Genomic DNA, 18,521 nt, shown 5'->3' on the forward strand with positions numbered 1-18,521 from the left:
AACTCCAGGTCAGGAATTTTTCAACCTATTCTTAGAAACAAAATGTAATTAAATTGTCTTATGCTATGTTAATGGCATTTATTTGCCCTTTGATTTTTAATTTTTTTGATCACATTTTGGCTTAAATCTGTCCTTCGCTTTTATAAGCAGGTACAAGTATTTGATACATACTTACATACATATAAATAAGTTTATTTAGCAGCTTTGTTTTGGACTTAACCTCTTCACTTACTTCACAAATGAGTAACGGTATTAATACAATTAGGGATTGAAGTTAAGATGCCATTATTTAAATATATTAATTATATTAATTTTTTTTAATTATGTTGAATGTAATGAAAACAAAAGCATACGGGATTTATTTAAAATTTTTACATTTAAAATCGTAAGTCTGGGCTGTTTTTGATGGGCCATTGTGTTACCGCAATTATTCAAACAATCTAATTTTTAATCAAGTTTAAGTTATTTTAAATTCCAGTAGCTACCGTCTAAATATCCGATGCAATTTTAATTTTTCACTTGTAAAAAATAGGCCAAGTTTACAATTCAAGATATTTAACTAACCAAATAGGTTCGAGTTGATTGGTTATGATTAAAAAAAAATTAAATATCTGGAAGGTCGTTTTTGTGCCTAACTAAATTAGATATTCAACCACGAAATATTTAACTCTATTTAGGGGTGAGTTTATTACGTTCTAAATTTTACCGGTTGGTCTTAAGTTAACTAGAACGTTCGACGCATTAATGAGTGCCACCGATTTCTTAATCAAGGTTGGGGCATTGTTCTAAATTTAAATAAGAGGACAAAAATACGGAAAAATAAAAGTCAATATTCAATATTTTACATCAGGCTAATCATTTAGTGTCACTGTCCACCATTAAAGAAGCTCCCGTGCAAAATAGGAATCACAATGAAATTACTTAATTTGTTTGGTTTGCATCAGAATGATTTACCCAGTATAAGTATCTCTTAATAATAAAAAAAGAAAGAAACAGTTTAATTATAAAATGTTACTTTGTTTCACCCCTTAGTAGCGAAGTATGGTACGTGCTTTATGGGTAGTATCAACAACTTACCCAATTTAAGTACAGTCAATAAAGCAAAAATCTATGAGGTGAGTAATCAACTAATGAGAGATTTAAATGTAGTCAACAATATTTAAAACAAAATAACTAAAACAACAGATGTCTATTTACTATTGAAAACTAACCAATCAGTTTCCACTCCTCTTGTAAGGGGTTCAAGTCACTACAGAGGTAAGATATTCCAAATCAACTCGTCACAATTGAGGGACAACAGCTGATACAGTGGTGAGAATCTAGAAGATGCTAAGATGCAACTCAATTACCGGTCAAACCATGTATGTACGTCAGGTATCGCAGAATTCCAAAAGACAAGAGGTAAATCGGAGTTCGGGATAAATCCAAAAAACAAGAAACTAGGAGAAAAACCAAAACAGAAAATCCTAAAAGAAATATCCTCTATTAAAACAGGATCAACCACAAATAATGTGACGCAGTGGGTTTGATCTTAAATAAACCCCTATAGTTTGTTATAAAATCCTAAAAAAACCTAAAACCTTGTGGTCGAAACTACGGTTTCCAAAAAAGAGTGCCACTATGCCAAATTTTAATGTATTGAACCACTTGAACCCCCCGATAAAAGGTAAAATTTCCAAAAATTCTGAACGCAACGCACAATTACAACCTCCAGCCAACTGAGAACGATCTAGATAACAGCTTAGATCTAGTGGAACTACTAATACTCCACAGAGCTACAAGCAACATGTGTGAAAACCATAATCGGACATAAGGAAGTACAAAACAAAGGACAAGGGACACAAAAATATATACAAGAAAAATGACTGAAGTACGATGTAGCATTTCAATTTTATTTGTTATTTTCAATGAACAATCACCAATTAAATTGGAATATTATTAAGAGCTTAATAAACATATTATACTACAAGAAATGACTACATTTTTAATTTATTATGATGTATATTCAGTGAAACATATACAATAAACCAGACCATCACAATGTGTCAATGTCGATACATTTGGATTTTATTGTCTTTATTTACGGCATAAAATGTTGAAACGAAACCATTTTCCTTTTTCTTTTTTTTTTAAACTTCATCAATAAAAAAAAAACTAAAAATTTAAAATACTATTCACTTAAATGCTACAGTAATGAAATCATTATGCTCACAACGATTTAAAACAACTTGCTTATCAAAATTTTGGACCACATATGTCATATTTTTTTTTTAAACTTTTGGTACATCAGTTGGACATAATTATATAGAAAAGGGCAAAGCTACAAAAATTAAAAATTGGATTTTTGCCGTAATTGATGGATGAATGTCTTATCAGAAAACAGATCTTCAGGAAAGTAGCCAAATCAATGTAAATAAACAATTGTTACTAATCAAGGAACATCTTGCTTCATTCATAGTTTTTTCCTGATTTTACAGGATATGTAAACTCACTTTTCTCTTAATTAAAATCAAAAAAAATATTTGACGCTTAGCTTCCTGCATTATCATCAAGCAAATCCCAAATTTTATAAAAATTGATGTTTAAATTTTTAGTTTGCTATTTTAAGGCAATAAAATAAAATCGTTATTTAATTACTTAATAATTTTATTAATATGTAGTAACAACTAAAGAATTTATAGGTAACTTTTATATGATCTCTAAGCTTATGTGTAGATATGTCAGTAATAATCAAAGTAAAGAAAGTAAATTGATTTTATATGCAAATGTTGTTTGCTATTGTCGTGTGTATATGACCGATGTAAGGGCGGCAGAGCATGATCATTCGTTAGGCCTTGTGTTCATATCATGATGAAGCAGCGGATCCCGGTGCTTTCGCCCGTAAAAAGCCAAAACCTTTCGGTCAGTTGGGCACATCAGCATACAAAATGTGCAATCGCTTTCACTGGAGGTCTAACAAAATTGCTGACAGATCAATCAGTTAAAAAAATAAATGGGATTACCGACATCACAAAAAACTATTTCTTTAATATACACGATACTCTTAACAGCTAGTGAACAAATTCAAGAAATTAAATTTTATCAAGGCCTGTATCATGAATATTTTAGAATGGGTTTTGTAAGATCTGGTAAGCCACGTATTTTTTTGGAGTAAGTAATTTTCAAAATTTAATCTCATTAAATATTGTAAATAAGTCAAATAAATTGTTTTTTTTTATTTTGATATGGGGTCGATATTTTCTTGAACTGAATTTAAAAATAATTATGAACTTGTGGTATTATGGTAAGTCTAATTATTACAAAATATTAAGGGATTTCTATCAACAAAATTGCATATTAAAATCAATATTTTTGGATTACCCTGTAAATAGCAAAATATTTTAAATGTTCTCTTCTTATTCCTATCCAGTGGTTCTTCGTGATGTCTTTTTTTTTTAATAAAAACAAATACAATTTTAAAGTACCTTAAACGTAACAAAATTAGCTATTTTGCAAATTTTATATTATTATTTATTTAAGAATTGAGCATAGCTAAACAAAAAGGATATAATAAAAGACATGTCTATGTAAAAAATCCAGGGAAGCATTAAATTTCTGAATAGTGCTGACATAAATAATTCCGGTATCGAGATCAGCTCACTCGAAACCCGTGATTTGAAGCAAGCCATGCATGTAATATCGTTAGCTACATCAATGAGATTTAGATTTATTAAGTGTTAATATGAACCAGTCGAGTTTCTCCCTTTTTACATTTTAAGCTTAAAATTAAGCTCATAATAAATTTACATTTGCACGATTAAGCCTATTTCATACGAGAGATTTTAATTTTTAATGTTTTTATATTTTCCGCAAAAAAAAACTATTCGGCTTGTAGTTGGCACGTCTTTCTACGACTAGGAAAAAGCATCCCTCTAAAATTATGGTCCAAACAATTGTAATTTGATACCCCGTATACTTTCTAGATAATAAAGATTGTCCCCTCACCCTCGTATAAAAAGCTTGCCATGTAACTAACTATACGCCCCGTCTTTCTCGACCACAAATAAAACGCAATATATTGTTACTTCTTTGGCTTCAGAATATTGGTTAAATTATTATCACTTTAGATGAGCATTTTGAAAATACTTATTAAGAATAGATGCTTCAAGTAGCTCTTAAAGGTCATTTTGTATTGATTTTTTAAGGATTTTAAAAAGCACATCAGCTGCGATATTAGTTAGCACTTAAGTTCTTTGTTATTCAAGGACGTTTTAACAGGCTGAACCGGATTAGAGATCGACCCTTAGGCACGAAATAAAATATTATAGTATCCAATTAAACATTTTAAACATAAAATTATAGAGAAAATTAAAATAAGCAATAATTCAAAAAAATTATCGAATTTTTAAAAAGTCCTTGATATATAATTATTATGGGGTTACTAAGGTTGGGGAGCTCTATACTTTATGAATCAGAACACATTGTAAGAGGGGTAGTTTTGTTATAATAGCACAGTGCAAATCTGCGGCTTTTAATTTTTAGGGCCGCCACCCCCGTTCCCGACTTAAAATTGGTTTAGAAAGGGTGAATAATCTTTTCCTCTTGTCGACGGCATGTCACACTTACGACCCATGATGACTTCTTCTCTTCTTGTTTGATTCAATTTAGTTTTGGATCACACATGCTTGAAAGAGCCCGCATTTTGTTTGATTTTTTTATTCCGATAAAGGGAGATTACATACCATTTCAAATGTGTGGATTTATTTATAAGAACGGTTGTATGTTTATCAGGGTCTCATTTAAATAGTTTTGAAGATAGAAGAACTGAAGAAAAGTTTTGAAAAATATTAATTACTTTATAAAATAACTTTTAATACCTTAATTATCATTTTTTAGTTCCTTTATTTTATTCTCCTTTTAGTTTTTGTGGCAAAGTATTTTGTCAGTGTGCAGTGGTCATTTTTTATAGGCAATACATTCAATCACTGTTATAATTGAAATATTTAAGAACAGAAGATCAAAATAATACAATTTTTTATAATAGGATTTATACCAACCCACATACAGAGTCCCACTACATCAGTTCAAAAACTCGCAAACGAGAGACTGTATTATTTTAGTAGGTCTATTGGTAATAACCAATACAATAATTTTAAGCTATTTAACATTATATGAAACATCAGCAGACCTTGGACATTGCTTGATCGGTACTACTATAAGTAAAGTAGTGCAACTAAATTTAAGCTAAAATATTTCTACTTTGATTTATAAGCACTATTTCAAATACCGCCTCAACTTAATTTAAAAATTAGTTATATATTTATATCCATTTTCTAGTTCAAAAATAAAATCGTAGTTTTCTTAAATTAACTAAAATCGTCATTTGTACAAATAAGTGAATGCAAGATAAAGAAACTCTTGTAAGCAGCGTGTTACTACGATGACATTTGCAAATGTTATATTAATAACTAAACTTATGCATTTCGACTTTAAAACGAACTTCTAAGATGCTTTTTAGATAAAATATGCTTTTTGTAAAAGCGATATTTGCTTAAAATAAAACGTTTTGAAATTATAAGTATCGCTACTCTTTCAACCCCAATAAGAGAGTAATAAAAGCAATTTGGCGTAACTTTTTGCTTTTAGCAGCTTTAAAACCAGATATTAAAACGCAAATGAACAAGGGGTTAGACGATTCAGCTTTTTACATTTTTGTCTTCTTGATATTTTTTTTTTCACCGCTAAAAACCGTTGTACAATAAATTATTATGGTTTTTTAAATTTCTTTCGAAACCGGTCATAGTAAGGGCAGCTATCGCTTTGTGTAGTCTTACTAAATGAGCTAAATGGTCCTTTTAATAATATTCTTTTGTGACCAGCACACGCCTACATACCTTTAAATAGGCCCGCAAAATAACAAACATCTGTACTAAATAGAACGTATTATTGACCATTTTCAGGCTTTGTGCGTTTAAGAGGCGGAGAAGTCATTTCACGCATTTCTCAACTTTCCGGTATCAAATTTCTTAAGCAGGGCGTAACATTTTTCTTTTTGAAAAATATATATCTACATCAGAGAGGTGACTTAACAGCTGCCAAATTATTACCAGAGGATTAGAAACTACGTAACTATCTATAAATTGTAATCTGATTCTTGTTTGTTTAGGTGAAAAAAAATAAGAATATTATACTAATTTGGTGTAAAATTTTAATTTTTTATTGACGTGAAGTAACACAGCAATATTATAAATTTTCTTGCTACTATAGCTTTAAAGTTAAATTAGTAGAATCGCAAAATGATAAAATAATTTAAAAATCCAGTCCGCACAACATTAACAAAAAATAAAGTTTTTCATATGGAGCAACTGTGTATTAAATTATTATCCCCAATCGTTAGATATGTTATTTTCCACTACATAAAAAAATATATTTAATTTTTAATATTGAATAGTTATTAATAAAGCAAATGTCATGTATATAAAAATAAGAAAACTTTTAAGAATTGATTTTCTATTTGTTAAACTGTTAATATTAGAAATTTATTAATTTATTAGTTTTAATTAAGAAAACAACTAAAATGCTTGTAAAAAACTTTATTAGTCTTAAGACTTTTAATATAGGGTTACTTTTTAATATAAATGAAAGTTAACAAAACACTGCTCTGGAAAGCATGTCCTAAGCATATCATACACTTTTATAAAAGGTAAAAACTCAAAATCTACAGCATCACAAATACATTTAATAAAACGACAAAGGTTACATGTTTCGCTCGACTAGAGCATCATCAGACCTAAATAATAATTAAATGATGTAACCTGAAAAAAGGAAAATTCAACAAAAACTTACCATAACATACACAAAACACCTAACATATAAATAAACAAAGCTTACAATAAAGTGGCACTATCTATGTACAAAGAACTCAACTAAACAATCAAATCACCTTATACATTTCAGAAATCTAACCATCATTTGAGTCTAGATCTATTTAAGGTTATTAAAAACTAGGTGGCCATCAAATTCAAACCTTTCATTAACACAGGACAGATCTGGGCTTTTAAAAGCTTTACTAATTTCCATTGTCTCCAACAAGTCTAATTTTTTACTAGATTCTACTGATGAAGTATTTTTATATTTTGGCTGTCAGGAAAATTATGTTTGGAGTCGAGGAGGTGATTAGCAAAAGCCGATCTGGTGACTGTGATATCGGTATTTTTAAATTTATTATATTGGGCCTTGTGTTCACTAATCCTAGTATAAATCTTCCTACCAGACTGGCCGACGTACACTGCAGGGCACTCTTTACACCTAATCTCATAAACTCCCGGAGAAGATAGTGGGGGTAGTTTCTCTTGTACCTCCTGCAAAGGGTGGTACGGGGTTTGCATGCCCAAGCTGGGCCATCCAGATGGGCAACAATCTGATTCTTAAAAATGTGAACAGTTGTGTGTGAATTTAGTTTTGTAATTTATCAGGGTTACATTAAAAAAAATCTTAAGAAATTAAAAAATTTGTAATATAGTTCACATTTCCAAAATAATAGTATCAATAAAAAGAAAGTTAAATGACATTTTGACATTACCTAGAGATACGTAAAATTACATTAATAATAAGTTCTTGAGGCAAATCCTCCCAAGCAGGTTCAACAACAAAAGAGAGCCTATGTCTATATGTCTCTCTCCAGACCCGAATTTTTCCAGTATCAAATTAAAAACAACAAAATCAAGATTCGTAAAAGAAAATATAAATATAAATTTTGTACGTACTTATGTAAATTTAAAGAATTAAATATTTTTTTTAAATTTTAACGTTAATTATTTATTCGCGTTGTGAAACTTTTAGAAAAAATGTGATGTTTTAATAATTAATATTCTACGTAATTTCTTGAATTACGTTTTTTTTTTTTAAATTGATTCATTATTTGACCCTGTAGAACTCCAGTAACCCAGGGTTTTCTAAGGTTTTTAAAAAATCGAATTATCTTTAATTGCCAGTATCTTGCTATATTTCTTTTCTTAAATATGCCAATATCTCGCCCTTCCAAGCGGTACAACATATTATAATACCTCGATTCCCGATGTTAATGGGCGGAACCGACTCAGCATGGATTGATTAAATTGCATTATTGCACATTCACATACATTATCGAATCCCATTATAAAGCTATAGAGTTCATTAAAGTAGTAAATTTGTGTACTTTTTAATATATTCTATTTTGAATATTTCATATTAACAAAATAGCGAGGCGGTTTTTTTAAAGTACACATTCTAAACTACCCCTGATAAAGTAAAATGAATTGACCTACAGAAAGGTTATACATACTATAATATTAAGGCATAAGTTTTCCCTTTAGGGCCGTAAACGATAATAATTAACCCCAGGCGACCTTTTGGGGATCAGAGCAGAGGTAAAAATCACATTGTGCCGAATCTTTTTAAATGTCAAATAGATTCGGAAAATATCACTCACTATACGGAGCTGCATGGTCTGCTATGCCAACCGGAAAAAAAAGAAATAAAAGTGGATTCGGCACTTTATTCGATTTCCATATCTCCCTGGGTGTAACACTTATATTGCATTACGCTCCCAATATAATATGCCCCGCAGTTTATTGTGGTATATGATGCGATTTATAACCCAGAAAAGGAAACTTGAATTGCGTTTCCCCAAAAACTGCATATTGTATTTTCCTCTCAGTGACTACAACAGATTGTACAATTTTAGCAATTATTTTTCTTTATACAAAATGTATCATTCTTAAATATCATATTACGAATTAAAGACAATTTATAACAGTCTATGTTAAACTATCGCATAGGTATAAATATTGTTTTGCAACACGAACCAAATGTTCCTTATTCCCAAAGTTGAATTGTTATTCGTGCAAGTTCAAGGCGTGAAGATTCGTGCCGTTGTCACAATAAATGTATTGTCTTGCACTTTCATTATAAAGATAACGGTCGATCGGCCGGTCGGGATAAACAAATACATTGTTAAAATTGTATTCTGGCTGCGGTCACCATTGTGCCCGCATGCCATGGCCGGCTATTATCTAGTTCAGGTCCATCCTCTACTCGACTCTTTCATTTTGTGTCACGGCCTTAGTTTTATCTCTCTAACACCGGCAACGGTGAATACATTCGTTTTCCCTATTTAATTCGCTCCTTCGCTTAAATTCATTATAAACCGACATTATATACGGGCGGTCTTTATGGATCTGACCCTTTATTTAAAAGTTATTAATGCGCATGTACTAGTAATTGTTCACACAAAATTGTTGATACGTTTTTAATATAACTTTGGTAGTTTAAGACCCTAGTTAGGAAAGGCTGGTTATGTTTTTAATTCGAACTTATTTTTATCAACCTTAAGAAGTGTTTTGATATCTTGGTTTTCTCCAACTTGTTTAATTTTAGTTAAAAAATTTACTGAATTGGTTTGGCTAAGCATGTCTCTTAAATTAAACTCCAAGGCATAACACCTGCTAATATCTACTTCATTCTTGCTCCTAAGTCCTGTATGCTAGCAGTTCATAATTGCACCATACATGCATGCGTTTTCTTCTTCCTCCTGGCTTAGCTTACTAAGAAGTTTTTTTGAGATATTTATTACTTACAGGTGCTTGCTTAGTGGCTTGTGAGAAGACCTACTATTATCCTTACAACTGTTTTATTGTGGCTCAGACGGTTAGCAGTAAATTCAGACTTGTAAGTGTTTTCAAGGTCTCTTTCCTCTATTTTCCAGGGCCCAGCCTATTTTTGTCCACTTTTATAAGACTCTTATGAGGCTTTTTTGAGCTAATATTTTTTCTGCTTATATATATGATACCTTAGATCGATGCATTAGCATCTCCAGTGCTAGTGTCAGGACAACTCTGACTACAACAACATGGCTCCAGTAATGCACAGAGATGCTTGGAATGGCCTGATTTCCTTGCGCAATTAAACCGGATTTCATTTTCTAATAGCCTAATTTTTTAGATTTATCTCCCAGTTTAACTACATAGCCTTCAGTAGCTTTGGAGTGATGTGTGATTTCCATGTCGTTTAAATCATCTAATCCATAATATAATTAAATATTGTACTAAGGTATAAAAGATCCAAGTATTAAAGCCTATATTTACATTTTCTATAATTGTTATTTTTAACAATTATAGAAATATTTAATTCTTGAAATGATTTTCTATATTTTTGATAAAACCAGGATGCCCATTAAAAAACTGCTCCAGACATTGTCATATAATATTATTTATCAATATTTAATTCTTCAGATGTCTTACAAATATTAAGATTGAGTCAAGTTTAAAATAACCTACTGCTAAAACTATTAAAAAAACTAATAAAACTGATCTTCCAAATCCAAAAGTGTATTTAACCATTACACTTTAAACACAATTTCTCGTTAAAATAACCATGATTTACATTGACAAGTGACAAGGTTTACTAAGTGCTATATTTTATTTAAATGAAAATCTGGACAAAAATAGTTTTAACAGTTATATTGGGGTGCTTTAAAAGTCTGCCTAATATAGAGTTGGGAAAAGACCGGACAAGGTTCGACTGCGTTACGATTGCTATAAATCCTTGCTAATAGCTCGACAACAATGGCATTGCTAGTCGTCGTGCGGTTTTAGCGGTACGCCTTTTCAATGTAGTCCACCCACATGCGCTACGTTTACCTAAAACTGTGCCAACTTACATTATTTATAATTTTTATTTGCCTATTAGCTACTATTGTATGTAGCTGTTGTTTTGTTGCTGATACTTTGTCGTTTAATTTTTTGTTAATGTGCATAATAAGGGCTCAATTAAAAATATTTTACTACAGTTTTATGAAGACCGCTTATCGGATTCCGTTTTAATTCAATTTTTCGGTTCAGTGTCGGCCCTTAACCTACCGGAAAAAGACTTTAAGATAATATTGAAATTTAAATAATAATTATGTATTTTTGAAAAATATATCTTAAACTATTATTGTTCTCTTCGAGCTCGTTAGTCGGGTTTAAGAAGCTCTGGAGTATTCCGATATTATTGTACTTATTTATTGGGCAAAACCTAAAATAGGGACTCGAGATCATGAAAATTGATATCTTATCTAAGGGCAACCCTTGCTCCGTTTGTTAGCTGGGGTTTCCCTGCTAGCAAGTGATAATTTGATTTATCTCTTTTAACGTAAGATGTAACCTTTTGATCAATGGTCAGAATTAATTGCAACAAAAATGGTTGGATTTTGGCTTTTCAATAAATAAATTAAAAGAAATACAGCCACATTTTGACAATATCTAGCTGAAGCATCTAAACAATAGAAAAGTTAATTTAAAGAAAACAATAAAATCCCGAAGGGAATTTACGCGTCGCGTCGGTTCGACGTATGGGCGGTTATACATATAATTTTTATTGGGGTGTAAAAGCCAAATCAGTAGCTGTACTAGCGGTTACCCTTGAAGATGTATCCTCAATATATAGGGTGCATAACAAAAAGCGGATTATATCCTATGCAGAAATTAATCACATTGCATAGTTTGTGCGATTATATAAATAGATTGGGCGTAGGAATTTTATTTTTAATCGGCTATATTATAATGAGAAGTAGACAATGCTTTAAATTTTTAATTTTTTAATTTAAATTCTTCTACCAATATTTACAGAAAATAAATGACAGACTATGAGAGATGTTACTGGGTTCGTTCATGGCTAATTAGTTTTATCATTACCACTTAGGAGAAAATTGATATTTTTACAGAATGATAAGGGACATGAATTTTTTAAACCAATTTTATAACTTTTTGTTAAACTGTAGACTCCATAGGTGAATACAATATTACTGTGGTGTTACACTATTGAGAAATGCCTATGACAGATAGTTTCTGCAAAATATATTTGATATGAGTGCTATTTTAAAAAGGCTAGATTAAGATGAAGCGAATGGACAAATTGACTCGTATAAAACAGAGAACGTAGTTTACTAGACCACGACAAAATTTTCTTGATTTTATCAGTATAGATTTTAAAAACAATATCGGGTCACATAACTTTAGAAAGTAGAAAGACACCTCACATGAAGTCGACTGAAGAAAACCTCAGCAACATCAAAATTATATAGTATCAGAAAATAAGAAAACTAATGAACTACTTCCCCACTATTACATTTACTGCAAGTACAAAATGCACTAAGACAGCATATAATTTACTGCTCATAGATGAAACAATTGAATATAGACAATATGTTTATAAAAATTTATTATACGGATAACCACGTGCATACTATCACATATACATATACAGGGTGTCCCGAAATTCCATCGCAATATTTTACCAGCCGCATCTTTGTCTAAAAATAAGACAAAAACTTCATATATAGGAATCTTGAAAAGTGAATCGTTTTCCTTTTGAAGATGGTTTTTTGTTAATATTTTTGAAAAGCCTGGTCGTTGTTTTTTGAAATTTTTATCGTATACTACTGTTATTTTTGCTAACTGATGTTATAACATTTTATGCTAAAATTTATACAGGGTCGTCTAAAATTAGTGGTCATCAAAAATAAAAATGTCATAACTTTTTTTCTGGTTACTTTTTAATTATTTGGATAGTAAAATTAAAAACAGACAGCAATTTTACATAAAAAAGGTATTCTTGTCTTATTTCGTTAGAAGCCTCCGGTTTCAAGAAAAATAATTAATAAGTTTGAAGTAAATCATTTCGTGGTATTGAAAGTTATGTATAAAATAAAAAATAGTAGTTGGCAGTGCTTGTTGACAATTTGTTTATTGCTTAAATTTTGTTTGACGTTTTGATTGGCATTAAAAAAAATAGATCTTTGTGTAAATTATTTCTTTAAAACTATGGATAGATTTACGAAGTATTGTTTGTGTATTCGCAGCTCGCTAGCTGCTGCCCGTAAGTATCGCCGAAGATTTTCCCTCAGACGAATTCCAGATCGACAAGTTTTTGTTCACATCCACCGTAACTTATGTGAAAATGGAAGTTTTCGAAGAGCTCGTAGACAAGGCAGGCCATAAGCAAATCATAACTTGGAAAACGTCTTAAACTATTTCGAAGAAAATCAAACAAGCATCAGAACAGTGTCACGAGCCACACATATCCCCCGCTCAATAGTAATTATTAAAAAAAAATACTGCAGGCATAGAGAATGCAAGGCTTACTACATCCCTATCACTACCAAAGAGTTCAAGAGTTGGTACGAGATGATTTTGCGCTGAGGGTCCAATTTTGTAAATGGACAATTAACAACCAAAAAAACTTAATCCCTTTTATTTTATGGACTGACGAAGCTACCTTCACTAGAAATGGTTCGTTTAATATGCATGTTTGGGCGGTATAGCGTACCAACTTTCAGAGGAGGTTTTCACTAAATTTGTGAGCGGGATTAATCGGGGACCAACTTATTGGCCCGATAAAGCTACCCAACCATCTTACCTCTGAAAACTATTTAAATATGCTGGAACATAATCTTGGGCAGCTTTTGGAAGACGTTCCTTTTGACATACGACATAATTTATTAATTTGGCACGACGGAGCGCCTGCTCATTTTGGACGTAATTTTCGTCAGTGGATGGATATCCATTTTGCTGAAAGTTGGATTGGTCAAGGTGGTCCTATAAATTGGCCTCCTCGATCTCCAGATCTAACATCAGTAGATTACTATTTATGGGGTCATTTAAACGAATTGGTATATGCTGTAGAAATTAATACCCGTGAAGAATTATTTCAGAGGATTAATTATCTCACTAACCATAAGGGAAAATCCATTGTCTATTTTAAGGGCTACTCGCGCAATAACATGCTCTTAACTTTTTTGCTGCAACTATTTTATCGATATACCAAGGCGTAGGGCAAGATTATGTCACCAACAAAATGGCAACCACTTCGAACATTTGTTATAATATGTTTGCTTTTCTTTGTTTTGTTTGGTATTTTCAGTTTTTTTTTTCTTAGCTAATAAGTTAAATGTTTAAATTTTTATCAAATATTTACACATTATTTACAATTTTGAACTAAAATTTTAAATAATGAAAAAAGTTTTCGATCTTAAATTAAGTATTTCTAATAATCTTATGTCATGTATGTCATTATACCTAATGATTTGTAACATACCTTTTAATTTTATTAAACGTGATCAAAAATAATTTATGGGTGTAGGTTGCAAAACATTCATTTCTGATTATTTCAAAAACGGGCGCTCCTATCGAAATAAGACAAGAGCACCTTTTTTAATTAAAAATATTGATTCTTTTCGATTTTATTACCAAAATTATTTGAAAGTAGCAGGAAAAAAAGTTTTGACATTTTTAACCTTGCTGACCACTAATTTTAATCGACCCTGTATAAATTTTAGCATAAAATGTTATAAAATCAGTTAGTAACAATAACAGTAGTATACGATAAAAATTTTGAAAAATAACGACCAGGCGTTTCGAAAATATTAACAAAAAACCATCTTCAATAGGAATTATAAAACACCCTGTAACATGAAAACGATTCACATTTCAAGATTCCTCTATATGAAGTTTTTGTCATATTTTTAGACAAAGATGCGGCTGGTAAAATATTGCGATGTAATTTTGGGACACCCTGTATATTTTTAGGCTTAGGTATATTCGGAATTATGAACGACCGCCAAAGCTCAAAACTACTTAATTAGGTATTTAATTAAATAGTTTTTCTGAAAGCGATTGATAAAAGCTCCCATAAACCTAAGGACATATACATACATAAAGAGCATAAACTTTTTATTTAACTTAAGTATTAATCAACGTAATATGGAATTAGTTTCTAGATCTTATCTCCATACTAGCTGTACTAAAATTAAATTTAATAATATTTGATAATTTCATTTTTTTAGTTAATATTTTTCTTTTATTTCAGATGCATGTGGCTTAAGTGACGTCGCTCATATAGAATCAATTCAAGAAAAATCGCAATGTGCTTTAGAAGAATATTGTAGGACGCAGTATCCAAATCAGCCAACCCGGTTTGGCAAATTACTTTTAAGGTTACCTAGCTTACGAACTGTTAGTTCTGCAGTAATTGAGCAATTATTTTTTGTCCGACTAGTGGGCAAGACGCCAATTGAAACGCTAATAAGAGATATGCTCTTATCGGGTAGTTCGTTTTCATGGCCGTATATGTGATATTTAAAATTGTACTAGTTTCACTAGTCAATCATTTTTATATGTTAAAGTTATTTGTTATATATGTATTGAAAAAGACAATCCCGGTAGCAGATGGTGTGAACAAAAGACTCACATATCAGAATATAGTTATTGGAGTCTTAATCTTCAAATATTTAATCGACTAAGCTGAGACTCAGAATGAAATCAATGTTCCTTTATATCACAATGAAATTACTAACAAAGAAAATCGTTTAGCCCCTTTTGAAGGTGGGAGCTAATATATATTCTTATTTCAAAAAAATAAAGATATCTAGTGTGAATTAATTTGGACAAAACATACAATATGTACAAAATCTGTAAATAAGTAGTTTCCTACAGGTAGAATATTATAAAAAGCCATTAAATATAGATTAGATAATAAATTTGATTAAGTATTCCACAGTTTGGAAAGTGATTAAATATCTTAATTATCATTAAATATCTTGCCATTATTTCATATAAATAAGTTGTGCCAAAATTAATTTTTATTTGTTTTAATCATTCATTTTCTCCATTTAAGTTTAAACTATCAAAAAAGCCTAATATCAGTTATAGCTTATTAACACACTTATATTGTCGTTTGGGGCAAAACTGAATATTAAGTAAAATTAGATAAATTGTTTGTATTTAATGTAATTGGCACTTAAAATTGCCTAAAGCCGAAAGGGCTGCTCGATTTAATATATTTTATCATTTGAATGTATAAATTCTTTGATTTTCCCTACTCTTCTAGGAGTAGTAGAATCATTAATCATAATTTTAGCATAAACGTTATAATTTCGTAATCTATATTGCCTTTTCGATAACTTATTTTTTAAAAACAAGAAAATATAAGTAGATTGATATTTGTAAGTAAAAATACTGAAATAAAAATATTATCTATTAGATTAACAAAAAATTGGAACCAACAAATTCTATTTAAATTACTTCAAATTTTCTATAATTAGGGTTTTCCTCCGAAATCTAAGTTTTGTAAAACTTATATTACTTAAGTTATTGTAATTAACTGGCTTATTCAATATAAATAGTAACAAGTTAACGGAACTGTATATCCAATAGATCTAAAAATCTATGACAAATAATTTGTTGAAATAGAAAATTCAAACAAAATAAATACGCTGTTTAATTATTCTAGTCATCACAGGACATATATTTGATGAGGCTATAATAAAGCGGGTTAAATGTACTAAATCGTACAAAACCATCTAGTCTAAGCTATAACTGGTATTATCTAATAGATTAACTCTTGGTATACTATTATAATGTTACGACTACGTAACCTATCTTTACTGGTTACCCCTTCTACTTTTCAGGAAAGCATCATATAAGGGCTGAAAGTAAAGGGTAATTTAAATCAAATACCCATTAATATATTGTTTTGTAAAGTTGTTTTATTATTGTTGTTATTTATATTCTTATGTATTGTTATTGTAAACAAAAGCTATATTATGTAGGTGTAAGTGAATGTCAACATTTTGGTGGCCAGTGTTTTTTAACTATGTTTAATCTTACTTGATTATAAATTAAGATGTGTTGGTCGTTACAGCATAATGCATATACGTACTTATTTTGTTCCGGCTTGAAAGGCCAATTTTTGTGCACGTACTCTTGCGTTTTATTTTTTTGCAACTTTGAATCACATTTTATACAATATTTTTTAAGATTTTTTCCTTTATATTATGTAAGAAATATTATTGATAATATTAGTTACAGATAGTGCAATTTCAATGGAAAAACAAACTTAATTGTAACATTTGCTCGATATGTCGCCTACAATGTAATTCGACAAAGAACTGTGAAAACAAATTTAACACAATAGTAGTTTTAAAACAGTGCCAAATATGATTCGTTTGTGTCACAAGAATTTTTTTTATGACTTTTATATTTGATAAACAAAACCATGTACATAGCATAAATATTAACAAAATAGTACCTATAAAAATAAAAGATTGTATTAATTACGTGATATTTTATTCCCCTTAACTGAGGCCCTATTAAATTGTATTTCTAGCGAATACAAGAAAGTAATAAAAGGGCGTGTCAATAAAAAAATGCTCTCCGAGGACAAGCTAAAAAAAACACATTTCTTCAATTCGTATAAATTTATAGGGAAGGGAAGCCCTTTGCTGCGGTGACATCTGACAATTTGGTCCTTAAGAGCCTGTCACTTTTAATCTGGATTGGGTTTTTACCGCCAAAATCCTAGCTAATAAAACAAAAGGAAAATACTTACCTAAAATACAAGGAAAATAGTGAAGTAGACTTTTAAGAGATAATAATAAAGAACTTGTACTCTACTTGTTTTAAAAGATTATTTTGTTTATATAAAGTTAATGTCTACTTGAAGATGGCAATTTTATTTTAGAAGGTGGATAGAAAATAGTTTCGTCATAAATTGACAATTAGACCTTAAAAAAGGAAGAGGTGTATAATATAAAATTTATAATAGCAAGTTTGACTGAATGAGTATAAGATGAGAAATGCATATATATACAGGGTGTCCCAAAAGTAGACGTCCAAACGAAAGGAGGCGATAGAGGAGGTCAGTAGCAATCAAAAAAGCCCCATATACTATTATTCGATTGTTGATGGTTTACATTTATTACCGTTTTTCTATTTTTTATAAAAATAGTGTCATCAATTCTGTAAAGAACTCATAGAAAGAATATCCTCACGTATTTTTCGTGGTAATTGTTATGAATGTTGCCTTAAATAGTGTACTTTTTCATGGGTAATAATTGCATGCAAAACAATTGCCTCTGTCACTACTTAGAAAATGATAATTTCGCAAACCGTTTAAGTTTTACATACACATTTGTGCGTTTGAATTGATGCTGCTACAAAGCACGTGTTCGACCAAAAATAAACAGCTATCAGAAAAAGTTGCTTTATTTATGCAGATTCTTTACGGTCAAATATTTATGATAAGAAAACTAAACATTCTTTTTCAAATAATTTTTAAGATCAACATACCGTTTCCCTGTCGCGAATGTAGTTAGTTTCTTTCTGGTTTTTCAACAAATTAGGCTTTATTTCTTATACTTAGACTGTTTGCTGTTTCTATTTTCGGAGTTTTTCGTGTTTTAACTCCTTGGCTACTATTACAAGTAAATCTTCACAAATGGCTTATAGTTCCCACGAATATGCAGAAATGCACTATGTTTATGGGCTTTGTGATGGAAATGCTCGAGCTGCTGCCCGAGAATATGAAAGACGCTTTCCCGGTCGAAATCGCTATCCTGACCATAGAGTTTTCATAAATGTGCATCAGAGTTACTTGGAAGGCATCATTCCTGGTCAGCCACGGAGAGTAGGAAGACCTAGAAATGATAACGATGAAGATGATATTATGGAATTTGCAACAGAAAA

At 30.5% G+C, this 18,521-nt stretch overlaps 1 protein-coding gene across 1 annotated transcript in view; it reads left to right on the top strand.

Annotated features, from left to right (window-relative positions):
• LOC126749006 (steroid receptor seven-up, isoforms B/C) overlaps nt 1–17,111 on the top strand; it is a 59,043-nt gene extending 41,932 nt beyond the window's left edge. Inside the window, exon 6 of the mRNA XM_050458604.1 lies at nt 14,866–17,111. Within this exon, the coding sequence (XP_050314561.1) occupies nt 14,866–15,131 (266 nt within the window). The 3' untranslated portion in view covers nt 15,132–17,111. The remainder of the gene's footprint in view (nt 1–14,865) is intronic.
• Nucleotides 17,112–18,521: the final 1,410 nt, after the last annotated feature.

This window comes from Anthonomus grandis, chromosome 22 (genome assembly GCF_022605725.1).
Source record: "Anthonomus grandis grandis chromosome 22, icAntGran1.3, whole genome shotgun sequence".
Lineage (NCBI taxonomy): Eukaryota > Metazoa > Arthropoda > Insecta > Coleoptera > Curculionidae > Anthonomus > Anthonomus grandis.